At 42.4% G+C, this 13,008-nt stretch overlaps 1 protein-coding gene across 14 annotated transcripts in view; it reads right to left on the bottom strand.

Moving 5' to 3' along the window:
• FAM13C (family with sequence similarity 13 member C) overlaps positions 1–13,008 on the bottom strand; it is a 344,617-nt gene that overhangs the window by 41,951 nt on the left and 289,658 nt on the right. For all 14 annotated transcript variants that reach the window (XR_012077447.1, XM_072971482.1, XM_072971483.1 and 11 more), the window contains 3 exons: positions 12,417–12,555; positions 7,557–7,638; positions 5,908–6,119 (listed from right to left, as the gene is read on the bottom strand). Coding sequence is in view for 13 of the 14 variants with exons in the window: in XM_072971482.1 (XP_072827583.1) it covers positions 5,908–6,119; positions 7,557–7,638; positions 12,417–12,555 (433 nt within the window). In the remaining variant the exon portion in view is untranslated. The remainder of the gene's footprint in view (positions 1–5,907; positions 6,120–7,556; positions 7,639–12,416; positions 12,556–13,008) is intronic.

Raw genomic sequence — 13,008 nt, 5'->3', positions numbered from 1 at the left:
TTCTTAGGTGACAAAGAAAAACATCTCTAAGTTCAGAAAACACTGAAATAATGTTCTTTACTCAGTATCTCATTGGGACATACTCCATAGAGAACACTTCAGAAAATGATGTATGTAACTATTACTGGCATCTCTCTATTACAGTTTGATTTTTGTGATTTTATTTATTCTTAGTGTATTTTCTGAAGTCTAGAAAAGCTAAATTTAGTCTTAAAAAAGAAAAAGAAAAGAGTGACCAAAAACCAACTTAAAATGATGAATGCCTTTAGAGAAAAGTTCCTTCCACAGACACTAGATGAATGTCAGGGTATGTGTACAAGGTACGCACCCTCTTTCATTTCAATGATTCCATGTTTTTACTCTTACGATCATCACCAAAGCAATCCCCAAAGAGAGATTTGAGGGTTCAATGGCTGTAAGTAGAGGAAACTGTCAAAACTCTAATACCCTAAATGCTTGTCTTCAAGTATGTCTGGACAGGAAGGCAGGCTGCCTGCAGGAGGAGGGTTAGTGGTGAGACCGTGTGCCAGGAGCTGGCTCCTACTCACGGGCCTGTGGAGACAAGCTATTAGGAGGCCTGAGAAGTCAGTCTTCATGCTGGAAAACAAGTCAAGAGGTAGGCTCTGCTGGACAGGTGCCTCAAATCTAAGGGGCTATTCCTCAGCCACGTTCTACTAAGAATCAGAACATTTTGTCCTCTGAATTCAATGGCCCTCTTTTTCTGAAATGCATCCTCCCTCCCTAATTCTGTATGTTGGTGGCTGACTGTGGTATGTTAGTAGCATATAACCTTTGATTTTTATCTAAATGAAGGAAATAAGGACCATGTTGAATAACCCCAAAGAGCCAGGGAGAGATACCGAGGGAGAGAATGGATTGTCAGGTGTTAAAGATAAATGTAAAGCTAATTATCCTTACTTTCTGCTCCTCCATTTCTGATGGCATCAGAAGGAATGAAACTTACAGGAGGTTGAGCAAGAGGGGACTGTGCATAGTAGAAAATCTGACATGTTTTGCTGACAGTCTGACAACTCTGTCATAAAAAAAGAAACTCCTGGCCCCCTAACTAGTAGGTCATTCAAATCATCAAGGTGTGGAGTAGCAGTCCCCAAATAAGCTGGCTGTCCAGGCAGAACTGCTGCTGAGTGGCTGGCCCACGTGTTCTTTCTTTCTGGGCTCTGGTCAGGAAGCTGTCTGCGGAAACCTACCATAGCTTAAGTGCTTTAACCACCATGCTCGTCTCCCTTTCTCACCATTGCACTGGTCCCTTGTATTCTTTCACAGTAAACCACAGAAACTAATAAAAATCATTCAAACCGCCCCCATAAACATGCTCTCTCCTGGAGACAGAAGTAGAACTGACACTCTCCACTGTGGACAATGAGTGGTGGGAATCTATTACTCTTTAGCTTAAGGGACTAAACTCCTGCAAAACCTTCCCTGTGTCTAAGTCTCCCCAGTCCCTCACTGAGGGAGACAGTATATGTGGAACAAGTCTGACCATCTGAACTAACCGGTCTGTCAAACAACATGGAAAGTCAATAATGAGCATTATCATACAAAGCAACTGCTGAAGAGAATGGCTTCGTCAATTCTGATTTCTAAGCCGACTGCAGACTAATATTGGCCTTGAAAATAGAGGCCATGAGTTCAGATAACAAGCTTCAAAAATTACACACTATTTTTAATTTGGAAAATTATGAAATCTCTGAACCTTCATTCTTAATATGCAGAATGAGGATCGCTTCTAATTATCTTACGTAAATGCCCCTGACACAGAGTCAGGGGCCCTAAATGTTATCTAAGGTATCAAGCTAGTTGATCTGAGGGTACTGTCAACATTGTAGCTTACTAAACAAAGAATACTATGGTGCTATTAAAGAATAAAGCTCAAAAATAAAAAAAATGAGAAGCTGTCTATGACTCGATATAGAAAGCTATCTGGAATTTGCAAAGTGCAAAAAGGAGACATAATTACAAAGACTGCTCTGCTACCTTTGCTTAAAAGGGGCAAATTAAGAATGTATATTGATACTCTCTTATATGCTTTGTATAGAAACTCCAAAAGAAGACAAAAAACATTAATAACAAGAGTTACCTGCTTGGGGTTGGGAGACCTCAGAACTGGAGCTGGCAGACTGGGTGGGAAGGAGTCTTTTTAATGAGTAGCCTTTTATATATTTTTTTTACTACGTGAGAAAGTATTACCTAGTCAGAAAATTAAATTTTTGTTTAAAGGAACTTCCCATCTAGGAAGATGGATCTTCCTTCTGGTGCCCTTTACCTGTAAGTCTCCCCTCGCTCTAATGCACAACTCACTAATCAGTTATTAAATTTTTATTGGCTTAAAAAATAAAATGAATTACGATGTTTTTTTAAAAATCTGCTTTTCCCCTCAAAGATGCTGCAGGTGATGAAGGGCCAGAACAAGTAACTGCCACTACTGTGGTAATTCGTGCTGTGCACCTGACTCCACCTACAGTTCTTGGAAAGGACCATAGAAAGGGTCTATATGCCAGTACCACTTCAGAATTTTCAAAAGAAAAAGACATAAACAGGCACCACAATCAGACCTAGGGGATGACTCATTGACTTCCAGTGCTCAGCGGATACTCTGCGACCCAGAAGTGATTATCCCCCTGAATCAACCCTAGGTGCCAGAGGAAGATTGCTCAGCAGCAGTGTCTGAACTGACAAGGCCACACTGCAGGACTTCCCAGCGTCAGTGTGGGCTCTGACTGAACACCAAATGCAAACATTTCAGCAAGAGTCATAATAAAGGTCTCTCCAGAAAAGAAAGAACTCTTCGTCTCGGAAGCTTTAATATTTAATGCATTTTCAGCAGTAAAGCAAAGACCCCAGATGAAAAACATCTGTCAATTTGAGTTTAAAGAAATAGGACCTAATGAGATAAACTCAAATGCTAACGAGCTCACTGAGGAGCCAGGAATAATACAAACCATTGTGGGAATGTATTATCCTCCCTTTCCTTCTGCTGTGTCTTCCGGACTCCCCTCCAGGAGCCGCCCAGTAGCTGCTCAGCCACTTCACGCTTCACTGTGTTAGCCTCTCCCAGGAACAACACTGCGGTGGAGGACACTGAGGCACACGTGCTCTACAACCAATGCTCTCTACTCCAAGGGCCGAACTGCAGCCTCCTGAAGAGACACGAGGTTTATCTGAAGGGGCTTCTGACACTTACTAAACAGTTCAATAGGTATTTCATTTAAAATAGAAATAAATTTCCATTTACACAAAGATGACTTACAAGGAATGCAGAGATTTTTCTCCTATCTTCAGACTTGCATTTGCATATTTTTACTTGACTTAGGTGCCTTCATAGGGTAATCGACCTTCCCAGTTTTCCCAGGATTGAGGCTTTTTGTGGGCCATGGAATACTCAGCGCTCAAGTCAGGAAAGTCTAAGGAAGCCTGGGATGGCTGATCATCCTAGTCCTCAAAAATCTTACTATGCTCCAAGCAGACCCCACTCCCACACTCAACCTGCTGCTCCTCCGGTTTCCCCCGTCTCCGTAAGTGGACTCATCATCCCCTTGGTTCTTCCTCTCCTTCACTCCCTACCATCCAATGATTCAGCACGTCCTTTTGATTCTATATCCAAAATATACTTTGAATATGTCTACTTCTTTCCATCTCCAAGACCACCATCCTAGTCCAAGCCACCCATTTCATCCTCCCTTTTCCAGTCTTCTCTCCTCTGATTTATTCTCCACATAGCAATCAGAAAGATCTTTTAAGCATAAAGCACACCATGTCACTTTCGCACTTACAACCATTCAACAGCTTCCCAATAATTTCAGTGGCCTAAAAGGTCCTGTGTTATGGGCCCTGACCTACCTTTCTGACTTCATCTCATGCTACCCTGTGTTCCAGCCTTCAGACCTGAGAATTCCAACCACAAACAAGCTCCTCCTTCAAGGCCTCCAGGCTTGCAGTTCCCTCTGTCTAGAATGCTCTTTGCTGCTCTCTTGGCCTGCTGATCCTTCTACATTAAATGTCACCTTATTGGCCTTCCTAATCACCCTATATAAAGTAGAAACCATGCTCACTATTTTCTATCATATCATCTGTTTAATTCTTTGCACAGCACTTAACAAAATCTTTAATGATTTATTGGGTTATGTCTTGTTGTGTCCCAACTCCCAGAAAAACATGAGCTCCATGAAGGCAGTGACCCACATCACTTATCTATCTGGCTTATTTTTTGTATCTAGCATGTATTGTACCTCACAACACAAGGCACTCAAATCTTTCCGCAAATGAATGATTGCCAACAGTCACCAGGCACCTCCCTTGAGTGTCACAATAGTTATATAAATAGGTATTATCTATACTTTACAGATGAGGAAGTTGTGTTTCCGAGAATTAGTTCGTTTAGCAAGTGTTTATGATTAGCAAGTGGCTTGTTCAAGGACTGAGTCCTGCTCTAAGTCTATTACACCAGTCCCAACTCATCCCTCTCTGCCCTAGTCAATTGAGGAGAACACAGAATTAGGACCTGGGTGTTCACCAAGTTGCCTTCATAGATGTGGTCAAAGTAACTATAAAATACAGGAAAGCATCAGAAGCACAAAAGGATGGAAAACCACAGATGTGCCTGGATATGAGTGTGTTTACACACACACACACTCACAAATAAGTCATCTACTTATTCACTATCACAAAAGTCTAGAATCTCTAGGGGTGGAAGGAGGGAGACAGGTTGGCTGAGTGGATAAAAAATCTTCGATTTACTCGTCAAAACATGTATTGGTTATTTTTAAGTCTAAAGTATTTCACAAAGACAGAGACGGCCAAGGGTGCATTTCTACTTGTAGGTCACATGTACCAATGTAAATCACTTGACCAGGGGTATATGGTGAGCCTTCTGGGATTTGGCATATGTTCCACCTTATGGTTAAGACTAGATAATGTATAACAGAGCAGGTAAAGCCAGCATTCTTCTCAAGAAGACTTCATTTCAAAGTTAGTTATGCTAGTTTGTTCACTCATCTATCCATTCACTCTGCAAACATTTATTCAATACCTACCATGCAAACACACTGCAGGATCATGAGCAATAAACAGACTAAACTCAAGAAGCTTAAAGTACTGTAACACGAGAGACAGAGAGTGGCACACAGCATATTAGAACTGCGATAGGGCAGCTGCAGATTACTCAAGAAATGAAAGGCAGCCACACCACTCTGAGCGTTCTGACAGGAAGGACCACAAGGAAGGTTCCATGGCATAAGTGAAATGTAAGCATGGATATGCAGGATGAGGAAGGATTAACTAGGGAAACATGAATTCACTTCATGATCTTTTTGTAAAAGATAGTAAATCTTCTCTTTGAGCTCCAGGCTCATGTATCCAAAACGTGTAACTGAAAACTCTACCCGGGCGTCTCACAAAGATTTCAAAACGACGACGTCTAAAGCTGAAGTCTTCAGTCATATTACCTAATAATCCTCAAGAAACCCTAAACTCTCGATTCTTTTCATATAAAATACCAAACCACTTCCCTTACTATTTATACCTCATCCCTGCTGCATTTTGTACATAAAACATACAGTAAAATGAGATGGTAATACTAGTCTTGGATTCATTTGCTAACTTACAGCGGGAAACCAGGGGGGAAAGGGAAGTGATACATCCTCGTGTCTTTACCATTTGTTTCCCATCAGCATGCAACAACACTCTCCTCCAGAAAGGCAACATCCTGGAACCATGCGGCAGCACCCTAGGGCACAGCTAATAATCCACTAGGAACTCACCTGACTGAAATTTCAGAGCCAGTCACCTAAAGATGTTTATGTGGTACCTAAGTGCTCTTACAAATTGGTCAAATCATGATCTCACCGGCACGATGTGGAGTGCTGGGCCCTGTGAAGGTTAGCAAGGTACCTTAGAATCCTCCTGGGAAGGAAGATGCTCCCTCTTCTCCTTCAGGCATGTCAGCACAGCATCTGGAGTCTCCTCTCCAGAGGAGCTTGGCTCAGGGCCTGCAGCTTCCGGCTTCCCGTTCTCTCTGGGGACTGCGGCTTGCTCACAGGACAGGTTTCTAGGTGGGCCTTTGGGAACACTTCCTTGTTCTTCTGACAGCTTCAGCTTTAGTTCTAAGAGAATTGCCACAAGTTATCAAGAGAGGGAGGACTCACTGGCCCTAATAAGAGCAGAGAACCTGAGGACTCCCCTCCCCTAACACCAAGATGGTGGAAATGAACAGTGCTGATGACGGCCTTCCATGGGGCAAGGGCAGCCTCAAAAACTGAAGCCAGCAACACAGGCTCCCAGTCAGACGTGAAGAGAGATGGCTCTTGAGGCTGGGATCTCATGGAGGGGAGGATCGTGTGTGGGAGTAACTCAGTGGTTTAGAATTCAGAGGAGCTGTTCTGGAGGAAGACCAGTGGTACCTGCCCCAAAGTTTTCCCCTGCTATCTACCACAGCACCTGAAAGTCTGCACTCAAGATCCATTTACTTGGGTTTTGAAAGTTGTGCAGTCAGTAAGAGCCTCTGTGGAAATGCAAGTGCTTCTGGAAGGCATTACACATGCAGACATCTGAGGATATGCAGGAGGGATGGGAAAGAGGAGATGGAAGTGCCAGCCCCAACTTGACAGATTTCACAATTTTGTCTAATGCCAGTATTTAGAATCTGGAAATCACCATTATCGCAATGTGGCTTTATATAAACCTATAGAATTAAAAAATAAAAAGGCCACCTGGGAGTTACCAGGGAATTACAAGGGACTGGTCGTTGGAATGAGGCCATTTATATTGATTTCTCAATTACATAGCTCATTCTCTTTGTTTGATGTTTGTTTTCCAGTTAGACACTGGTGTGGTGTTTAAACACTACATATTTTATAAACCTGCCACATCACTGTAGTTTAATACCACTGATTAATATTCCTTTCCAGTTCTTTATCGCAATCCTTTTAGAAATGTGGGAAATCTCCCATATCTCTAAGTATTGAAATAAGAGTTAGAGGGAAGAAGAAAATATATATGTATTTATTTTTGGTAAATGACCATAGTCCCTAAAAACAGATTTTAGAGTTAATGAATCTTCACACCACCATCTCCAGAGAGACAAAGAAAGAACACTGGATAAGGAGGCAAGAAAACAGGTTTTTACTCCGAGCTCAGCACCTCCCAGCTACGTCACCTTTCTCTCTCTCTGGACACAAATGTCTTCATCTATGTAGTGGGGTATGTAAATGACTGCTCAGGCCTCTTCTGTTTATAACATCCAAGAATCCAATAACCCAGGGAAGTGAATTCTCCACACACTGAAATGTTCCTGGCACTGAAGTGAATCATTCCACCTGGGAATCTGGAATTCCCCAGTCTCTTCACAGGGGGACTTATTAAAAGGCATTGAACAATGAAGGGGACTCTTTACTCCTTATTTCAAGATGGGGCCTCCAGTCTAGGCAGGAGACAAGGTTAAAAAGGACACAGGTAGAAGAGAATCAAAAACTCCTTGGAGCACATTATCACTGTTTTAACTGCTTCCTTTATGAGAAAGGAGACCCTTAGCTGGCATTTACCTTTAAGCTGCTTACGACCTTTAGCCAAATCATTCATCCATTTCAGGACTTCAGGATTAGATGTCTTGTCACCATGTGAAGGCTGCAAGGGAGGGGAAAACGGGGGTGGAAGGGGAGAACGGAGGGAAAGGGAGGGAGGGAGGAAGTGGGGGAAAGAAATAGAGAAAAGGAAAAACAAAAATTTTACACAGCTGAAGCAGACAAAGATAGTTTAGGGACATATAAAGCTGGGAGAGAAATTCAGGCGTGAAATTTGCAGCTGATGGAGTTGCCTCTGAAAAACGGAGTAAACATTCTTGACCTCCTCCACTCTTTCATCCTTGCCATGGACATCATGTCTAAACACGCCTGATCACCCAGCAACTTTTACATTGTCCCAGCCATGCCCATGCCCCCTCCAGGCTAACCCTCAGTCACCTTGTGAGCTACCCACACCCAACACCCCACTGCCAGTCCTTTCTTTCTGTCAGAGTAGACGGCTGCATGGATGCAAACCAGTGCTTACTCCCTTGCCTCTGCTCATGACCAATGACCACAACCCGCCTGGGGAACACTGACCACCTGGACACCTTAGCCCCAATCAGTCATATCCTCCAAGCTGAAGAAGAGAGATCTCAGTATCTCTAAAAACTGACAATCATCTGAGAAGTCAGTATGTCAGGGGAATACCCATATTTTTACTCCTCTCACTGTCTATAGACTCAATATCCTACTGGGCTAACATTAAAGTAAAACTTAACCATTTCAGTGTGAACTTGGGCAAATTATTTAGCCTCTCCATGCCTCAGTTTCATCTACCAAGTGAGGATTATAATAGCATCTCTCTCACAGGGTTGCTTTGAGGGATAAATTATTGAGTACATGTAAAACACTGAAAAGCGTTCCATGCATGTGGTTAACACTGTATCTATGCTAGCTACAATTAAACATACTATTATTGTCATTATTATTGGCAGAGGTGACAGTGGTAGTAGTGTTACTACCAGACCTTCAAAGGAATAGTGAATTAGGTTTTCACCAATAAACATACATGTAGGGGTTTGTATGTCCTACCAAGTAGCTAATCACACATGGATGCGGCTAAAAGAATGTATTTTTAATTTTAGAAGGATATGACTCTGTTCATACAAATCATTCACTGTGATTTCTGGATTTCTTTTCAGAGCATAAAAGTGCATTTTCTACAGAAAAGAGAAGCTAGGGGAGAAGAATAGCCAAAACACCTAGCCTGCACCCCCACAGAGCAGCAGGGAACTTTTTTAAACAAGTTGTGGCCATGCAGGCTCTGGAAGATTAGCAGCTACTGTGAACTGGGGATAAAAGAGCTATACAGGAATGCTCAGGAAGACATCATGAACATCCTAACAGTGCCAGAAAAGTGCGCATTGTTAGTGACGAGGTCTGGGTGCTCTGCCATGTTTAAGGATCCACTAAGTGTAACAGCAAGCTGTCGCTGAGAGAGGTATAGGGAGAGAAATGAGTTCCTCTCAAATTCAAAAGGAAAAACAGTGCTTGTGTGACAGGATCATCAAATGCACACGGGATTAGGTATTTAAATTGTGAAACACAAGTCACTTCTATAGTGATGTAGAAAACATGCATTTTAAATTCAAAGTGGAAAATAAGACTGAGGGAAAATGACAGTGATTTTTTTAACCCTAGGGGAACCCAGAAGGGAGACTGGCTTCCGGGAGGGAAGCGCTGGTTTCAGGACCACGGACAGTGGCATGGGGGCACACCTCCAAACTGCTTTGCCTGGTCCTACTCATGGTCTGCAGGAATGCCGCACTGTACTACTTCTCTGATACGTTTAGCACTTTGGTTTTAGGTGCCAGTCTAGTTATATGAACAGTCACTGTTTTACATTTGGTTTCTTGAAATCCTCACAGAATTCTCCACTCTGATCTGAAAACACATTTTATTCTCTGGAATGTATTGTTTTCACTGGATATGCTCCACAGAGTTAATGCCATCTTTTGAAATACCATTAAAAACAAAAACAACAAAAACCTAAGACCCTCTGCCGGTAACCACCAATGAAATAAGCTTTCACTACTGCAAACAGGATTTAGTAGAAATTTAAGGTTGAATTTTTTGACAAAACATTGTAAAGCCTGAAATTATTTTCTAAAATAAATTTTGTATTTCCCTACTCTGGAGGGAGCTTTCAAAAGAGGTTAAATCATTCTCACAAGGAAGGCAGCTCTCAAATCACATGGAAAGTTTTCATGTACAAACTGTGGATGGAAGGCTTGAAGAAGCCTTCTAACTACCGAAATGAAATATTCCAGTTTAATAGACCCTAAGGGCCATAACCCAAAGGTTACAGTTTAGATTTTGTTCAATGTAATTAAAATTGAAGTTCTAAATGACATAATTGAGGGCACCACTGGACAGAATCTGTGGTCTTCCAAAGGCAGTTCAAAAGACACTTAGATTTATGGATCAGTAATGAAAAGACCTGAGTTGTTACCTTGGCTAGATCAATTCTTTGCTGTGTGAACCTGGGGAAGTCACTTCCCTTCTCTGGGCCTCAGTTTCTTCTATGGTCAAGTAAGACTAGCTGATCCCTTCTAATTCTAACATCATCTAATACTACTGGAAGAGGATACCTGGTTGAAATAGCCTTAGTTAAATGTAAAGTCAATTGTAGGGAATAAACATGGTTTGGGATAGGAAAGTGAAATGGTCACATTTAACGGAGAAGGAAAGATGTATATTGTACCAGGGCATCACGCTAGCACAGAGGCCCAGCAGGAGCTCAGATTCAAAAATTAGCAGCGGGTGCTATTAGTTCCACAGTCAGGCTGCCAAGAAGGAAAGCCATACACACAGCAACCAATTAAAGCCCACTGACATGTCAAACCTCTAACCACAGCCTGGCACCCAGACAGGAAGGATGAAGGGAAGCCCCATTTCCTGAGACATGGAAGGCTCTGATTACACCAAAGATTTTCACACACACAGAAGCAGTGAACATGACGGCTTCTTCCTTTACTGCTCCCAAATCCATCCATCTGCATGTTGAAGTGTGTGGACATGTAACTTCTCTGGCTCTAAAGCTTCTCTAGACAAAAGCAGGGGGTGCCAGGAGAAATTCTTTCCTAAAATAGTTAGCTGCTGGGTGGCTATTTAGCGAGAGAAATAATCCAGGGTCTGTGGCTGCAGGTAGAAAAATCCAGTGGAAAATGTGTACAATTTTATTTTTTGACAAGCAGAGGCTGCCATGGGATAGTCTGTTCAAATATCATTCAAACAGATTAAAAAGTTAATAATATCTAGGACTACTTATATATCTCCTTTGAGCCCAAATTGTAATAAGCATTACATATGCACTCCCTAATTTAAAACTCACAAACTTAAGAAGTCACTACTAATATTAACTCTACTTTACAGATGGGTAAACAGACTCAGAGAGGTAAAGAAACAAGTCCAAAGTCACAGCTTCCTAAGTGGCTATGCTGGATTCAAATACAGATCAGTCCGATTCAACAGGAACTGCCAGGTAGGAAATATTGCCATACCCTGGGAAAGGAGCCCCTACATGTTACTCTGCAGTTTCCAATTTGAGGGCATCACAGATCCAGTAACACTCCAGCAGCAAACAAAGAAAACCAGCTTCTCTCAGGGTATCTGGAGCTTTCAAAATGTGGATACTTACTCCTCCACTGCAAAACCTACTCATCTGTAACCACCCCACGCCTGAGCTGATAGAACACAATTACCTTTAGAAAGTTACGTCTTTGCTGGGCCTCAGTTTCCTTTCCTGTAAAATAAAGGCCTGGACTCAAGATGTCGTGAGCCCCCTCCTGTTCCATAACAGACAGTAAGTAGCTCTGATTGCCTGGCTTCAAGGAAAAGAGAAGCCTTCAACACCCTAAGGCTGTCTAGAGAGCCAATCTGATTTTTTTTTCATTTGGCAAAGTTAAAAATCACTCCCTAATAACCCTCTTTTAATGAATCTGAAACCGCTGTGTGAGACACAGGGTAGGAGAACAGAAACTCACCCACTCTCACCTCCCTCCCCAGAACTTACCCACACTCCAGGGACCTGCAGATCACCTCTGTACTAAGTGCTTAGTGAGCCTTTAAATATTTCATGATGGATGAGGCATTATTCCCTGTTCTCTTTCATTCTAATAAAACAGCCCAAGCTGTTCTGGGCCCTCTGCCAAATACCCAATATCTTCATGCAATTATACATGGATTTATGATTTCTCTCTATGCCATGGTCACTACTGGAGAAAATAAATAAAACTAGCACTGGCCATCAGGACACTCACCTCTAACTCTATTATTTCTTTTTTTATATTTTTTATGTAAGAAAAGAAAAGGTTCCTGACTGCAACCCTACAGCACCAGCGTGAAGCCTGGTGTCTCTGACGGAAAAGGATGGGTCAGGGCTTGTTCTGAGAGACCTGAAGAGGTGTCACTAGATGCATCTCTATCCATCAACCAGAAAGTGCATTACTGTCAAAAAACCCCACTCTCTCCCTCATTCTGTTCCATATTTAGAGATTCTGCCCTTTGGGCCCTGAGTAGGTTCTTATCAAAATGCCAATGAGAAAAGGTTAAAGAAAAAGTAAGACCATCATCCAAAAGCTTAAGGAGGGATCAATAATCAAACAGCTTGGACAGGGCTGTAATCTGTTACTAGGACATATCTTAGCGGAGATCAATTGGCAGCCTGCGTGGACAAGACGGATGCAGGAGGGAAACTCGATTTACGATGGGTCTTGGGTTAGCCAATGGAAACCTAGCCGTCCCCTGGCACACAGAGGCACTCAGGAAGGGAGGCAGAAAAGCCCATACACCTGTGACACGATCCACTCAGTTCAAACCACAGCACAGGGTCCTTACCCGGTATTTCTTTTCTTGTTCAAATTTTTCTTCAAATTTCCTAATTTTCCGCTTGAGGCTCTGGATGTGCTTGGTGAGCTGAGTAATGGTCTGTGGCTCCTTGCCATCACCACAGCTGCCCCGTGAAGAGCTCCGGGGCCTGTGGAGAATACAGGGAGGGAAATAATCATCAAAACCACGGTCTTCCAGTCAACATACCAGCCAAGCCTCCCGGATTCTCACAGAAGTCCAGAGGGCAGTTCATTATTTGACCAATTCACTGGGGTAGTATTTGCTCACTAGTGGAGACCCCTGATCACAGCACTCATTATGGGCAAATGTCATCAGGGACTTTAGTCTACAAATGTCACAATATTAGTCTAGGAAATGCATTTCCTACAGCTTGGAGGAAACCAATTTCAGACTAAATCAAGATAGTCCTGTAGTGCTATTATCCTCAGTAAGTTGCTTAAGCCCCACCTAGCAACATTTTCAAGGGAGATTTAAATGAGTAGTTAACTTTTCTTGGTATAACACAGGCTTTGTGAATTTGATGAAAGGAATAGAGCCCCTCTCCAGAAAATGAATTCACTTTCTCACTTGACACACTGTG

The sequence above is a fragment of the Vicugna pacos genome, chromosome 11 (assembly GCF_048564905.1).
Source record: "Vicugna pacos chromosome 11, VicPac4, whole genome shotgun sequence".
NCBI lineage: Eukaryota > Metazoa > Chordata > Mammalia > Artiodactyla > Camelidae > Vicugna > Vicugna pacos.
Note: the sequence above shows the minus strand (reverse complement) of the source record. Positions and strands in the feature narration are given on the sequence as shown.